Here is a 15,996-nt window from a genome sequence, read left to right as displayed (position 1 = left end):
CACCTTACATGAAGCCCAGCTCTCCTATCGGAGACAGCAAACGGATGGACCACTTGGCTGCCATGTCATGAGGAAATGACCTGAAACCACTTGAGGAGTGACAGAAGATCAGCTGTTTCAATGTCCCGTTGAGCCTTCTGATGACTCTGCCTCCAGCCCTGCCTATGACCTCACTGGATATCCCCACAATGTAGTCAGGAGTCAAACCACCCAGCCAAGCCCAGTCAACCCACAGAATCATGAGAAAGAATAAACGTGTTGCTTTAAGCATTCAGATTTGGGGTGGTTTGTTCCACAAAAAGATAGTCTTACCAGTGACTGCCTATCCCATGTGGCTGAAGTGGACCAGAGAGCTCCCCAGTCTCACGGTATCTATGGGATCATTGGATGCCAAGTTCCCATGGAAGGGAGCGCTGAAAGGGGAAGTTGTTGAGGAAGGGAGAGGGGGGAGGTTGGGGCCCTGGAAGGAAGGGCACTGAAAGAGAGCCACAATTGCTCGCCAGTTTTAGCAGGAACAGCTGCATTTGGGCCAGTGGTTCCAATGCTGCTTTACAGGTTTTAGCTTTCCCTTAGGTGAACCTATGCTTTGAAAAAACAGTATACCATTGTAGTGTCAGCTAGAGTGAGGCCAAGGGTTCATTTCTCCCATGGTTATTTGGGTTGTGTTTTGTATCTAAAGACCCCTAACTCTGGACATCATTTTATCTCATAGAGGGTCAGAAAAATCATTGTCACGTAAGGAAGGCAGGGTATTTTAATGACTCATTATTTCATATGGTAAGATATTTTTCTCTTCATGTCAAGAAAAATGAACCATTTAAAATTTTTATTTGTTTCCTTTACTCTTAAATCATAGTTCTTTTTTTTTTTTTTTAAGGTAGGTGTGAAAGCTATCCAGGTCTATAAATGGCTTAAAAAAGTAATATCTCTTTTATTAGTGTGTACAGGTTTAAAAAAAAAAAAGTGTTTATTTCTTAGAAGCACACGCTAGCGGGAAGGGGCAGAAAGAGAGGGAGATAGAGAATCCCAAGCAGGCTCTACTCTGTCAGCAAAGAGCCAGATGCAGGGCTCAAACCCACAAACTGCAAGATCATGACCTGAGCCAAAATCAGGAGTTGGACACGTAAATGACTGAGCCACCCAGGCGCCCCTAGTGTTTTTAGGTTTCAACAGAACTATAATGAAGCATGCTAACTACATAAATATTACTTTCTATAGCATTTTTAATCATTGTGACAGATAAGCCATTTGTTTGTTGGTTCTTGATATTTTCCCATATATCTGAATAAATAATAGCCATCATCTCACTGAATTGTAGCAAGGAGTTACATTATGAAAGTTTCATACATAAAATTTTATTCTCTAATAGAGAAAAGGGAAACAATCAAAATTATTAATATTTAAAATAGCTATAAAATACATTGCCCGCTCTAAATGGCTTGATATCTTTAAGAGTCTTTCCTATGTCCTTGAATATTCAATTCTAGTAAATATCACAGCCAAAGAGTTCCAAGCGAAGTGCAATACTTTGGTTCCATGTTTTAGGAATGATGCGGATAAACCTGGAAATAATTGGTGGGTTGAAAAAATTCTTCACATGTCCTTTGACATTATTATTTCCTTCGAAAATCTGAAAGGAAAATATGAGAAGATCTTTGATGATGATGTAACAGATATAAAAATCTTATAGGTGATTTTTTTTAAAAACAAAGAACACAGACATCATGATCAGAGATGATCTTCAGTCAATTATGAAATCATGTGCCTAACAGACCTCTTTAGGGATTCTACCTCACCAGTGATCCGAGCTGGGAAAATAAAGAAATCTGACGTCTGACGCGGTCCCTTTGTAGCTGTGTGACTCCTGGCAGGTTACTTATATTCCCTGATTCTCTATACTCATTGGCAAAATGGGGATAATAAAAGTTTACCTCACAGAAGGCGTTATAAAGACTTTTTTTAAGTATGTACACATATGACAAGTGCCAGAGAGTAGGGGTCACCAACATTTAAAATAAAACGCAACGATATGTGTTTTTACTTATTCTTTTTGCCAAATGCCTTATATCCTCAATTGAACTGTGTTTTATGCCCCCCCTTTTTCTTTTCCAGTTTTGCATTCCCAGCAGGTTCCCCCCAGATTTACATACACCAGAAGCTAAATCACTATTTGTTTATGACAGTGATGCTTATCAAGCTAGAAAGACATCCTAGCTTGTAGTCTATCCTAGCTTGTAGTACATCCTAGCTTGTACAGTGACAGATAAAACAAACTGAACCAACCAAGCGACCAAACAACCCAGGAGTTTAAAAAGAGAGAGAGGTTCAAACTCATTTGCTGAGATAAGTGCTGAGCCCAAGCTGAGCAGTCAGTAAATGTCACCCCCTTCTCCTGCGCTGCCCCTCCACCTGGCTCCAGCCTCACTTCCATTTCTGGAATATTAGGCTCATGTCCTTAGTTTTGCCCCAGCAGCATCTTAACACCATATGACAGGGAATTAAGGAGAATAATGGCGTAGTTCATCTTGAAGGAAATTAGTTTCCTCATCAGTGAGGCTAACAATTGTCTCCTGCTTAATAATATGATACAGAAAGCTTTGGGGCATGGGCATTTGCTGGGCATCAGTCAAGAATAACAAGTATGCCCGAGGTAATGCCAACATGATGTTATTTCACGGTGGAAGGTTTTCTAGACCCTGTTATGGACCGTATGTTTGCATCCCGCTCAGATTCCTACATCGACACCCTAACCCCCAATGGGATAGTATTAAGAGGCAGGGCCTTTGGGGGGTAATTAGGATTAGAGTAAATCGGGAGGGTGGGGCCATCACGATGGGATTAACGTACTCATAAAAAGAGGGGGAGGGGCGCCTGGGTGGCGCAGTCGGTTAAGCGTCGGACTTCAGCCAGGTCACGATCTCACGGTCCGTGAGTTCGAGCCCCGCGTCAGGCCCTGGGCTGATGGCTCAGAGCCTGGAGCCTGTTTCCGATTCTGTGTCTCCCTCTCTCTCTGCCCCTCCCCCGTTCATGCTTTGTCTCTCTCTGTCCCAAAAATAAATAAACGTTGAAAAAAAAAATTAAAAAAAAAAACAAAAAAAGAGGGGGAGACATGGGATCTCTCTCCACACAGAATTCTTAGAGAGGAGGTGCCTGTCTGTGCCTATTTGTCAAATCCCAAAAGCTATGTGCAAATAAATGTAGGGTACTTTTCTCATCACAGCAGCTTTCAAACTGCTTTGTCTTTGCTGGGACACTGGCCGGTACCTTGTCCGCCATGGAGGATTTCTGCCTGTACGATTTCCAATCCACTCCCTGGTCGCTGTAGTGGATGGTGTAGCTCTTCACGTACATTTCCGAGGACAGAGACTTGCAGCCCTGTGTTACAATCGCAGTTATTTTCTTGATTTTGAGTAGGTCAATTTGTAACCACTGCTTGTTGTTGTTTGCCTGTGAAAATGATGAGGACATGTGAATGAGGCAATTAAAACCTTTGATTTTTTTTAGACCAAGATACTCAGAAATGTACAGAGCTCAAGAGGATTTCTTTTCTGTCTCATCCCTTAAGATCCTTTCTCTCAGAGGATTTCCCTATTCCTTCGTGTTTGTTGTCACCGACATATATAAACTTTTACTTGAGTATGACAGACACTGTACAATAATGACTTACTTCTTTGTATCCCTTCCTTTTCGAGGGCCGGAATTTGTTTTGTTTCCACGTACTTACCACAATGCATGGCACATGGTTGGTGTTCAACAAATATTTGTTGAATGAACACATAAATGAATCCTACTTGAGAAAGAATATCATATTGCTAAGTTATCTGTAAATATTATTCTCTTAAATAAATTTGTGTAAATGCCATGAGGGTATCAGGGAAAGAATCTATTTAACTTATTTTAGAAAAGTCCCACTTTTCTTCCCATTGCTTCTATCAACGAGAAGTCCAATTTCTTCTCTTCTGATATTTCAAATAAATGTAATATTTGAGAGCCTTGATAAAGCCATACCTGGGACTTTATGGCATGGTAGCTGTCCTGCCTTCTGGCCTAACAAAATGCCTAATCATATGTTCGCTGATACATACTTGGAGAAAGAGGATCAGAAGGACTGAGTACGAGAGTAATCTAAGAGAAATTTTCACCTTTGGGAGATTTATCATGCCCCATAGTCTCATTCAGTTCTATATGAAATAATGAATATTGACATATTTCTTTATCATCACTTATGTGTACACATATGTATGTGTATATATTTATACACAGATATATGTATATACTCATATACTATGTGTATTTTTAAAGTAAATTAACTGAATTAAAATTATCATGTTAATTAATTTTTTGTCAAGTTTGTAACACTCTCTAGGGACTTTGGTGGTTTCTTTTTTTAAAAATTTTTTAATGTTTATATTTTATTTTATTTTTGAGAGACAGAGAGAAAGAGAGAGAGAGAGAGAGAGAGCCAGCCAGAGCAGGGGAGGGGAAGAGAGAGTGAGACACAGAATCCAAAGCAGGCTCCAGGCTCTGAGCTGTCAGCCCAGAGCCGGACATGGGCTTGTGAACCTTGAGATCATGACCTGAGCCGAAGTTGGACACTTAACCAATTGAGCCACCCAGGCGCCCCAAGGGAATTTGGTGGTTTCTTAGTGTACCTTTAAACTGTATGGTATCCAATCGAAGTTGTACCGGTGATATAGAATATAGGTTGCTAGAGGGTTTTTGAAGGCATGAAAATTTTCGTAGGCATGACAGAGGTAGAGACACCTCAGTCTGTGTGTGTACTTGCATAGGTCTGGCTTAGATTTTTAGCCTCTCTAAAGAGACCCTTTAAAGACATATAATCCTAATAGAAGATTACGTGAAACAGTTCTGACCTAGAATTCCAGATTTTAAAATGACAGCATTAAAAATTAAAATCAGCATTTCATCTTTGAAGCCCTTATTATAGTACAAAGACTAAGTGCAAATCATATACAGAGCAAAGTATTTCAAAAAGTTGTAAAATACGGAGTAGGGTGACACAGTTATACCTGTGTCATATATCTGTCATATATCATATATCTGTTCTATGAACAGATCTAAAGAGTTATCTGGGAAAAAATTGGATGACATCTCTATGTAACTTAATCCTTCATTTTTTATTATTTTATTTATATAATTATATTAGTATAATGTAATACATTATTACTTTTTAAATTTTAACTTCTTCAGGTCTGTTCACCCCTCCATGAAATTGCATAATAAGGGGTTTGGGTGGCTTTGAATGGCGGAAGGACCACTAAACTGTTTATCGGGAGAATGGGTTTCCTGATTCTGCCACCAGACTAAGCGAAAATGATGCAATCTTCTCTGTGTTTAAACTTAACAGGAAAAGTCTGGACCATATGCTTTGTAACCCCCTCACTGTTCTTCTATTCTGTGAGTCTGTGATGGACTAGCAATGAGTTCTGAGATACAGATGTCAGTTCCCAAGACTATCTGTATGGGGTCCAAGCTGTTGTACTTTCTCTACTCCCACCACAGCTCTCTTTCCATTTCTGACAGCCTAACTTAGGGTTAGGACCTGGAATTCTATGGAGTCCAGGGAACTAGAATGTAGGTGTCTTAAGGGAGGGACATAGGAAGATAGAAAATAAGGAAGGGTTAAGTTGACTGATAGAATTATTCTGGTTTCTGATGCCACTGTAATTTTTCAAGTCAGTTGAAAAGTGCGATAAAAATGAGTCAATATTAACAGTTACCCTAAAAACTAAGACACTGGAATTACTCAATGGGCTAATATTAGGAGCAATATTACTCTCTGGAAGATGCTTATTAAACTTAGGCCACTGATTTATAACCCCGGTTTTGTAGCATTTTACTGTGCCTCCAATTGTCCAAAGGAATGTCACAAAATTCTAAAAAATGGGAACATAAAACATTTAAATAGCACTATTAAGAAAATGAAAAATATTGCTAAATTGTGAAAAAAGAGAGAAGGTGTTGGAAATCTAAATCATTTATCACTAAATTGTCTTAATTCAGAGGTGGCAAGCTACAGCCCAAGGGCCATATTTGGCCCCCGGCCTGTTTTTGTAAATAAAGTTTTATTGGAATACAGCCATGCTCATGTACTTATTGTTTATAGCTGCTTTCTTGCTATAGTGGCGGAGTTGAGTAGTTATGACTAGAAATGTATGGCTCACAAAGTCTAAAATATTTATTATCTGGCCCTTTGCAGAAAAAATTTGCCCAGCCTCGTCTAAATCAAGACTAGACCAAAAACCAAGGAGATGGTAACTTCTCTCTGAGCCAAAGTCAGAGCTACAGCTATCAAGTCAACAGACATCCTAGGTCTAAGGACCTAGGATCATAATCTGCAGAAACAGGAGATAATATTCTTGCTTCCCAAGATGCCCATGCTCCTTGTAGTGAGGGCCGTGGTTTTCTTCTAGAAGGCTGAGAGAACTCCACTCATAGGCGTTATTTTACCTTGGCTTGCCAGGCATTCACACGGCCCTGGGCATTGAGACGGGCACGGAAGGGTTCCCAGTAATCTCCCCACCAAGATTTTTTAAATGAGGAAGCTGTGATTTGCTTGTTTTCTATCTTTCCACTTTCCATACCCAGCGGTGTGGAGCATCCTGTCAAGAGAAAAGTAATGTGATTAATTATGCACCACCAGTATTCCCTGTGTGGTGGTTTGCACTACAGAGGAGACAGTATTCATACTCGGTGACAACAAAACAACCATCGCCGACAGTGAACATTATTGCCCATGTGCCAAATCCTACTTTTAGGCTCTCCATGTATCATCTGATGCTGCTAACCACCTCCATTTTACAAATGAGAAGACAAAAGCAGAGCAAGAAAGAGTAACTTGCCTGAAGTAAGACTACCAGAAGAATCAGAAACTAAACTGGGGCGCAGGAAGTCTGACACCAAACACCGCGTTCTAAATATTTAAACTCATTTTCCTCCTTCAGAGAATCATGGAAACTGTCTTTTCTTTGAGGTAGAAAATACTCCTAAACTATCTCTGTATATAAGAGTATACTCCATTTCTCTTTCTAAGGAAAAGCTACAAAGAAGAAGATCCCTGGGGAGTCACATTCAATATTTTATTTTTAACCCTTTGAGGGTGGTTCATGTTACGAATTTTGCCAAGACGTGAACTTGAACGTCAGGCTTCGAGGCTGGGCTGCGAATGTAAGAAACGTAACTAGTGAGTGAGCCCAGCTGACCACACATCATCATCACCTCTGTGACACTTTGTTCTTGTTAGTAAATCATGCTGACATTTTCTTGAAGTGATATCTTTCTCCATGGAAAAAAAAGAGTTTTAAAAAAGAAAATCTACTCTAATAATTATATCAAGAAAGTGTAGAGATTATTATTATTATTATTATTTAATGTTTGTTTTTGAGCAAGAGAGAGAGAGAGAGACAGAGTGTGAGCAGGGGGAGGGACAGAGAGAGAGGGAGACAGAATCCGAAGCAGGCTCCAGGCTCCGAGCTGTCAGCACAGAGCCCAACGCGGGGCTCGAACTCACAAACTGAGCCGAAGTCGGATGCTTAACCAACTGAGCCACCCAGGCGCCCCAAGAAAGTGAAGAGATTTTTAAAAAGTAATGCTTCTTGAATAGAATATAAATGTTTTAAATAGATTGACAGAGTTGAATGTCACATTTTAGAGTGGCTTGTCTCTATGATCTGAACAAACTACCATTTACATCATGTGCCAGAGGGAAAGAAAGGCCAGTGATTTACGGAGCTGTCTCAAGGACTGCTCCTGCTATACAGAATTAGCATTTTATGTCGGAGGTGTTACATACCACTGCTAACTGCGCTTTGACAAAATGCCCATGTCCATGCCCCTCATGGTATCGGCAGTATAATGGATACCGTTATCTGCCTCGATAAGAAGCGGATTCCGAGTTTCAGCTGCTTTGTCCACTGTGAGCCGTGCGAGACTGAGAAGGTACTGTAGCTCCCCAACAGGTGGAGAAATGCACGTTTCAGGTGCGCTATGTATTGATCTCCCTCCCGCTCAGAGCCCTTGGGCAGCTGAGATGCAACGGAAGATTAGCGAGGGCCTTCTCTTACCCCAGATTGCTAGACAGATATTTTCTAGATGCGCTTTGAAGTGAAAGAATGTGGAGAGCTCTACTTTAAGAGTCACCATTCCGATTCTGTGTCTCCCTCTCTCTCTGCCCCTCCCCCGTTCATGCTCTGTCTCTCTCTGTCTTAAAAATAAATAAACGTTGGAAAAAAAAAAATTAAAAAAAAAAAAAAAAGAGTCACCAAAGGAGCATAGTTGATCAGATTCTTAAACATCTTTGTTCCACATGGTAGAATTTTATTATGGCCATTTGTGAGTACCTGGATTTATTTATACCACAGGTCACATTACATCCCTTGAAAAACAGCAGCTTACAGAGAAAGAGCTTGAGCGCCTACATTGGGTGCCAAAGAGAATGAAGAGTTCAATCAGAGTTTCAGGAGGTTGACAAGGAGTTTAGATTCGTTGAAAACATTCATCGAACATCTAATATATGCCAGTAATGTTGCTATGTTCTTCTACTGCATTAAAATCTGGGTGACCTGGAGAACTATGGAAGAGTCAGGCCTAGTCTGAACCTTAGTTCTTATTGAAATGGGCTGATGCAGTTATTCTAAGCTAGGGCCGTTCCTTGCAGGGTCAGGGCGGTGCCCATGCCATCCTGGCACTGTTCAGAGATGGTGCCTGCCCTTTGGCTGGTAGAACCAGTTTTGGCCCAGATCACAATGAGAGTTCACCTGAGCAGAACCGGTTTAGCCAAGGTTTTTCTAGGCACCCAAGTGATTGAAGAGAACTAAAAGTTCTAGCCATTCTTCCATATCTACTTGATTCTCTGCCTGGTGGTTGGACAACAATGCATCTTAGTTCCTTACCATTAACCTCACAGCCTTGTAGCTCCAAGCGAAGGGCAGCTCTATTGTAGGATCTGGTTGGAGAGATCCTAATATATCTAGCCACGATGGGTGGGTCAAACTGATTGTCTTTTATTGTAGAGGCATCTGAATTGCCATCAAAATACTAGAGGAAAAAAAGAGGAAGGCTTAGTTATATAACAATTCTCTATAAAGTGACTTTGTAATAAAATTCTGGATTAATTTAATATTGTCATTTTCAGTTTTCATGTGACCTGAATTAAGTCTCTTGGTTTAAAAAAAAATAATTGGAGGGGCGCCTGGGTGGCTCAGTCGGTGGAGTGTCCGACTTCAGCTCAGGTCATGATCTCACACTCTGTGAGTTCAAGCCCTGTGTCAGGCTCTGTGCTGACAGCTCAGAGTCTGGAGCCTGCTTCAGATTCTGTGTCTCCCTCTCTCCCTGCCCCTCCCCTGCTCATGCTCTGTCTCTCTCTGTCTCAAAAATAAATAAAAACATTAAAAAAAATTTTTTAAATAAAAAAAATAATTGGAGATCACTTCAGGAAGATGAGGTAGACATATTTTGCCTCGTTCCTTCTGCTGAGTACTACTAAAACATAAGGAGCCTCGGAGAGGGGGAGAGAAGAAGGCAGACTGGCTAGGGTCCTTGGGACCCAAGGAGCAACATGGCGGTGGGCTCCCTGGGTTTTATTGTTGCCTCATATGCCCCAGACTGGGAAGCAAAGAAGCCAGCAGCCAAGAAACACCAATGGGTGCAGCCAAAAAAAAAAAAAAAAAAGCCCCAATGAAAACCTGCTTTCTCTAGCCACAGGCCCAGGAAAGAGCAGCTCAGCAAGACAGAAAATTCTCAGATGATAACTGATCTATGTCCAGCTCAGCATTATAGAAAACATCATGGCCCTTCCTCTACTCACAGCATCAAAGGCCAAGTGGGGAGCCTAGACTTCCATGCTCATGAGATTGTAATGAGGCACCCCAGCACCCTCACTGGGATTGTGTCAGAGAAGGGCAAATAGGAATCCAGGACTTTGATCCCCACCAGCTCCTAACAAGACTCCCACCACCATCGTATCAGTGGACACTATCCCGTCCCCACCCAACAGCAAAGAGGAGCTCCCCTTTAGTGGAGAACCTGGACTTGGAAAGAGGCTGGAAAGAGCCAGCGAGGAAAGAGCCAGCTAACACAGGAGATAAGAGCCGCAAGACTGAAAACAGAAAAACAGTAGATAAACACAAGGAAACAGAATCAATTCTTTGAAAAGATAAAAAAAAAAAAAGGCAAACATCTAGCAAGACTGACAAAGCAAAAAGAGAAGAGGTGAATATTGCCAACATCAAATTCAACAGGCAATATCACTATAGATCTGCAGATATCAAAAGGATAATAAGAGTATACTACAAACACCTCTACACACATAAATTTAACAGCCTAGACGAAATGGATCAGTTTCTTGAAAAACACTATCTAGCTCACCCAATATGAAATAGGTAATTTGAACAGCCTGTAACTACTAAAGAAGTTGGATTTGTAATTTACAAGTTCCTGGAAAAAAAATCTCTAGGCCCCTATAGTTTCACTGCTGAATACTACAAATATTTAAAGAATTAACACCAATGCTAGAAAATCTCTCTCAGAACAGAACATGCTTCCCAAATTATTTTATGAAGCCAGTATTACTCTGATACCAAAACCAGAAAAAAAGTACAAAAAAAAAATAATACCACACACCAACGTTCCTCATAAGTATAAGGGCAAAAGTCTTTCAGCTACGAACTCTAACTGTAACCTGTGTTCTCTTTCCAAAACTGATCAGTAGGGACGATAATTTGAGATTTTCATGATCTGTTCTAAGGTGTAGTGCAAATAATTTATTACCAGGGGTAGCTAATAATAATATACAAACTAGTAAAATGGTAAGTGATTTACAGGAAAAATGAAACAGGTTCAAAGTTATCAGCATAATGGCAGACTGACGCCTTACATTCTGATAACTTTCTTTGGCAAGGGGGTTAGGGAGGAAGAGAAGAGTTAGGGCTGGTACATACAGGTTATTGGGAATAATCCCGCTGAGCCTCTGAAAGACCCAGCAGGGGACTGTCACTCCGCAGGCAGGGGTAGCAAAAAAAAAAAAAAAAAAAAAAAAAAAAAAAAAAAAAAAAAAAAAATTCCGAAAAGCACACTGCCTCAGAGCTGCTATTTCCTTCAAGTACACTGAAACAAAGAACAAATAAAATGTAAAAGTATTATCAAAACTTGGAGGCCAAACTCCAAGCTTAAGGAGCATGAGCTCCTTAAGGCACAAAACCAGATTAAATGCCCTACACCATGTCCCAATCTGAGAAGCATGGGCATTTAGTTTGATCGAAAAGTGATTTTTTTGTGTGTGTGGAGTTTTGAAGTTCCATAAATCAGGCTTATCCCTTTAATTTGTATAACAGACCCATGATTTTGCCACTTTCTTTCATAAAGCCCTAAGAAAGCCATTTGTATTTCTACCACCCAGAAAGTTATTTTTTAAGAAGACATAGTCATAGGCATAGTAGCCTAGTAATCCTAGGGTGAGTCTTGAGACTTAGAAAGAAACTGTCCACAGACCATCACGTTCCTTGTGCTGTTCCCTTTGAAGAGCTGCCAGTTTGTCTGGTCAGAGCTGTAGGCCACATAGAACTCCATGGTGTAGTAGGACTTCAGATAGTGTTTGGCACCTTGGGTCTGGATCCCTGTGAGGACCACTTCCCTCTGCATGTCAACCTGCAACAGAGCAAAGCCATTAAGCGGATCTGTCCTTGTCGACAACTCACATATCACCTTCCTTAATTCATTGTGTAACCCGCTTTCTTTAGAACTAAAAAGCCAGCACCTAAGTCAGCAAACTAATAAACTGGCTAGATACAATCCATATTTGAGCACAGAGTACCTGGACTTGAATCCAAGTTTGACCACTTTCTAGCTGTGTGTGATTTTTGGAAGTTAATCAGTCCCTCCGTTTCTTTGTTTTTTTCATCTGTAAAAAGGATATCTAGGATAACGCTAGAACTAACTTTATAGGGTTCATTTTGAATATGTAAAGCACTTAGAATAGTGCCTAAAACACTGCAAGAACAAGAAAGAAAAATATGAAATCACTGTCATTTTATTATTATAGCACAGTAAATGCTATCAGGTTAATAAGGTATACCTGGATCCAAGGTTTAAGGTCAACTTCTGAAGGCTTTTCTGTGATCCAAGCATTATATGATCCACCATTGTTTAATCTTGCTAGTTTGGGCTCCCAATAACCTAAATTCAAAAGAGAAAAAAATTTATTCTGAACTTAAAAAAAACCCAAAACATACAACTAGAAATTTCCCAAGTAAGTTTAGTCCCCGTGGAAAACCAGATCTCTGCAGGAGCCTCTATTAAAGTTAGGCAACCAGGCGGTTGTCACAGGCCTCAGCTACTAAGTCAGTTCATGATTATGAAATCTCGGCTTCAGGTCTGTGCTTGGTTGGTGTCAACCACCACCCACCCCCTTTCTTGCATGCAGGTTGTGTTTATCTTTTCTCAGCTATGTTGGTGTGGTTGCTGCTGAGTGTGCCTTGCCTAAGCGGAGGACATGGGAGGGATTATGGGAAGCTCGTGATCCCTTGCAACTGACCTCTTCATCTTGGGAAGTGCTTTGAGGCAGAGTGAGGCAATTTAGAAGGAGATCCTGACACAAAGTGGGTGATCAGCAGAGTTTCTGAATAGATGAATGGTTAGCACAGCAAAGGGCCCTGTTAGAGGGCAGTATGGCATGTGGCCAATAGACCTTGGGAATCTGGCTGGAATATCTCATTTGTGATCAAATGTGGAATGGGGATGAATGTAGAGAGTTTTGGAAATGGGCACATGGTCACAAGAGTATGGGATCGGAAGGAAGGAAGGAAGGAAGGAAGGAAGGAAGGAAGGAAGGAAGGAGAAAACAAAAAAAGAAAGAAAGAGAAAGAAAGAAAGAAAAGAAAGAAAGAAAAGAAAGGAAGAAAGAAAGAAAGAAAAAGAAAAAGAAAGGAAGAAAGAAAGAAATGAAGGAAGAAAAAGAAAGAAAGAGAAAAAGAAAGAAAGGAAAAGAAAAAAAAGAAAGAAAGGGGGTGCTTGGGTGGCTCAGTTGGTTGTATCTGACTTCTTGATTTCTGTTCAGGTCATGATCTCACAGTTTGTGGGTATCAAGCCCTGCATCAGGCTCTGTGCTAGGTATGGAACCAGCTTAAGATTCTCTCTCTCTCAGAGAGAGAGATCCACTCCTCGCTCAATCCCTGCTGAGAGGCTGTACTGCCTTGTAGAGATTCTGAGGACCCCTAGCTCTTGGTCTCCCGGGGGAGAGACTCCTTAGGAACATTATACACCAGGGAGGGAGGCAGTGATAAAGGAATGCCAACAGGTTTTTTGCTCCTTCCTCTACCAGATGAGCACCTTAAGATAGAGGTGCTTTCCTGTGGTAGAGAAAAGCCTGGAGACAAGCAATGATCCATAGATTCAACAGGCAGGGTTGTCACGGATGGTTTTTCAGGCTGTATACTGCAACAGTTATAGGAGGTGCCTTTCAAAGGCTATGATGCTACTACTTACCCCAATGCCCAGAAGCCCTGATCTGTGAATCAGCTATGATACCAGTGCTTAGTCCCATTGGCATCTTACATTCTACAAAAAAACAGAACAATCAATAATTTTTGCTTAGAAAATACATATTAACAAAGTAAAATTTCGTGGCTAGAGATTATACCTCTGGTGGGTCAGTGACTCAATAGTTTCACCTACCTTATGTGGCACTGACCTAAATATGTTGGATCATAACAGGTGAATGTACTCGCAAGACTGGTGCTCTAACAGAAATAGTGATACCCTAGAGGAAAACCACTGACGTCCTGAAATGCAGTTAGTCTTAAACTGATTTCCATTTGCTTGTATCTTAAAATAAAGCCATTTTACAACATTGCGTACTACCCTTATAAGTCTATGTTCCCAAAAGTTGGACCAAAAGTTACAGAGCTATTTACATTCTGATCACAAAAGAAAATACCAGCCACTGAGATACCTGGATGTGGACACAGTGCTTGGTATTCGACAGGTACCTAATAAATGCTGGCTGGCTGGCTGCATGGATGGACATATGGGAACTGTTTCTCAAATACTGAAATGCCAAGTTCAGAGACTATCCTAGTCATTGTTTAATTCCTGGTATCTTTTCCCTCCTCTGCTCTAGGAGTCTGGAAAAATTCTTCCACTCACTTTCCCATGAATCACATGTCATGAAGGAAGACGCTTTATACTGGTTTCCCAATTGAAAGGCATGCCTTTGGGCTGAAGCATGTGGTTTAAGGTTCCTAGAAGACTGATGTTTGCAGTATAATCAGACCACAGGTCAGAATACAAGCAGCTACTGCTACAGATTGTACCTCTGTCATGCAGAAGTCCCAGAGTTGAGTATTTCGAACTTAAAAGTTAATAATATTCTAGCAGGGACTGTCCTTCTAGAAACATCCCATGGAGCTCAGAATGTACCTCTGTCTATGATGAGAAAAGGTGTCTGCATCCCAGCTCTCTGGTTTTCTCCAACCTCTGTGTCAAGGAGCCACCAACCGGATTTTGATGCCTTCATTTCAAGAGTTTTAAATGAACCTAAAATAGGAAGTGAAGCATGACATTACATACCCAAAGATTAAAAGTTAATATTAGTTGACAGCTGTCAAAGAATCCTAAAATCCCTGCATCACAAGGAGTTTTAGAAAAGAACTCATGAATTATCCATTTCTCTTTAGGCAGGGCTAGAGTTGTAACAAACAGATAAAAACGAAACAAAACAGGCACCTGGGTGGCTCAGTCAGTGTCCGATTCGGCTCAGGTCATGATCTCATTGTTCATGAGTTCAAGCCCCACATCAGGCTCTGTGCTGACGGCTCAGAGCCTGGAGCCTGCTTCGGATTCTGTGTCTCCCTCTCTCTCTGCCCTTCCCCTGCTCATGCTCTGTCTCTCTCTCTGTCTCTCAAAAATAAATAAACATTGAAAAAATTTTTTTAAAAATGAAACAAAACAACACACACACATTACTAAAAGTTAATTGGCCCAGACTTTAAAAAATCTCCAGCATGCCTTACTAGAAAGTAACTTTTACTGATCTACATTTAATGTCACAAGCTAACCCATATATAACACAGCTTCACAGTCTTAAGTATTAAAGCGGCCTTGAATGACTCATTATTGGGCCTCAGGAATATTGTATGTGTTTCCTTCCTCTCCCTTCATTTCACTAGTGTTTCGTTTTTTACATAAGAAAAATAAAAATAAAACATCTATCTCCCATGTTTTCAAATTTTCTATTAGGTTTACATAGTTGGATAGAGATACACATAAACTGACTCAGAAAATCACTGAAGGGCGTTTCTGAAACCTCTGATTACCCACTCTGTTATTTCAATGCTACTCATTGCCAGTTTACACTTAAATTCTGCTGACTGTAATTCGTGACTATTTCCCAGATGGTGAATAAAAATTAATAGCTGATGGTCCTCCTCTAACACACGAAAAAAGATTCCAGCCTTCCACTCTCCAACGGAGATATTTAGATTTGAAGATTTGGATGGGCCAGCCAATTCCAGCTTCTCAGGCTCAAGGGAAGGATGATGGATCTGGTAATTTACATTTGGTAAAAAGCCAGAAGTTTGACCTAATCGCCTCTGTCCCTGATTTTAATAAAGTAGGTCTTCATAGCTCCATTAGTGAGCCACTGGCTTGAACAAACCAACCAAGAACACTCTCCCCCCACCTTTAACCAAACCAGTCCTGTTTGGACTTCTGTGCCTAACTGAGGCTGACCCACATAGGAACTTCCCAACCAAAGTTCTGGCAAAGGACTGACTGCCCTGCCTAGCTTCTCAGAGCATTTGTGGAAGCAAGGCTGCTTGTTAAAAATGCAGAGTCCTGGGCCCTTGTCTGACATCAAAGTCTCCAGAAGCAAAATCTCTGCCTTAGCATTTATGTTTTAACCGGCTTCCTAGAATTTCACTATGCATATTGCAGTTTGAGAATCAGGGTCCCTGGCACTCACACCCCTGCAATGCACAGATA

General features: G+C 40.8%; 1 protein-coding gene across 2 annotated transcripts in view; it reads right to left on the bottom strand.

The window, feature by feature from the left end:
• Positions 1-1,205: 1,205 nt before the first annotated feature.
• Positions 1,206-15,996, bottom strand: part of F5 (coagulation factor V) — a 75,587-nt gene continuing 60,796 nt past the window's right edge. Inside the window, exons 18-25 of one of the 2 annotated variants that reach the window (XM_047077031.1) lie at positions 14,434-14,550; positions 13,501-13,572; positions 12,092-12,192; positions 11,509-11,664; positions 8,913-9,057; positions 6,472-6,623; positions 3,265-3,447; positions 1,206-1,630 (exon numbers count right to left, since the gene is read on the bottom strand). In XM_047077031.1, coding sequence (XP_046932987.1) covers positions 1,484-1,630; positions 3,265-3,447; positions 6,472-6,623; positions 8,913-9,057; positions 11,509-11,664; positions 12,092-12,192; positions 13,501-13,572; positions 14,434-14,550 — 1,073 coding nt within the window. In that variant the 3' untranslated portion in view covers positions 1,206-1,483. Of the gene's footprint in view, positions 1,631-3,264; positions 3,448-6,471; positions 6,624-8,912; positions 9,058-11,508; positions 11,665-12,091; positions 12,193-13,500; positions 13,573-14,433; positions 14,551-15,996 lie in introns of those variants that run through there. The other variant, XM_047077032.1, reaches the window with a different exon arrangement.

Source organism: Lynx rufus, unplaced genomic scaffold (genome assembly GCF_022079265.1).
Source record: "Lynx rufus isolate CCGP_SWC_20201006 ecotype Redwood Valley unplaced genomic scaffold, mLynRuf1.p SCAF_15, whole genome shotgun sequence".
NCBI classification, from domain to species: domain Eukaryota; kingdom Metazoa; phylum Chordata; class Mammalia; order Carnivora; family Felidae; genus Lynx; species Lynx rufus.
Note: the sequence above shows the minus strand (reverse complement) of the source record. Positions and strands in the feature narration are given on the sequence as shown.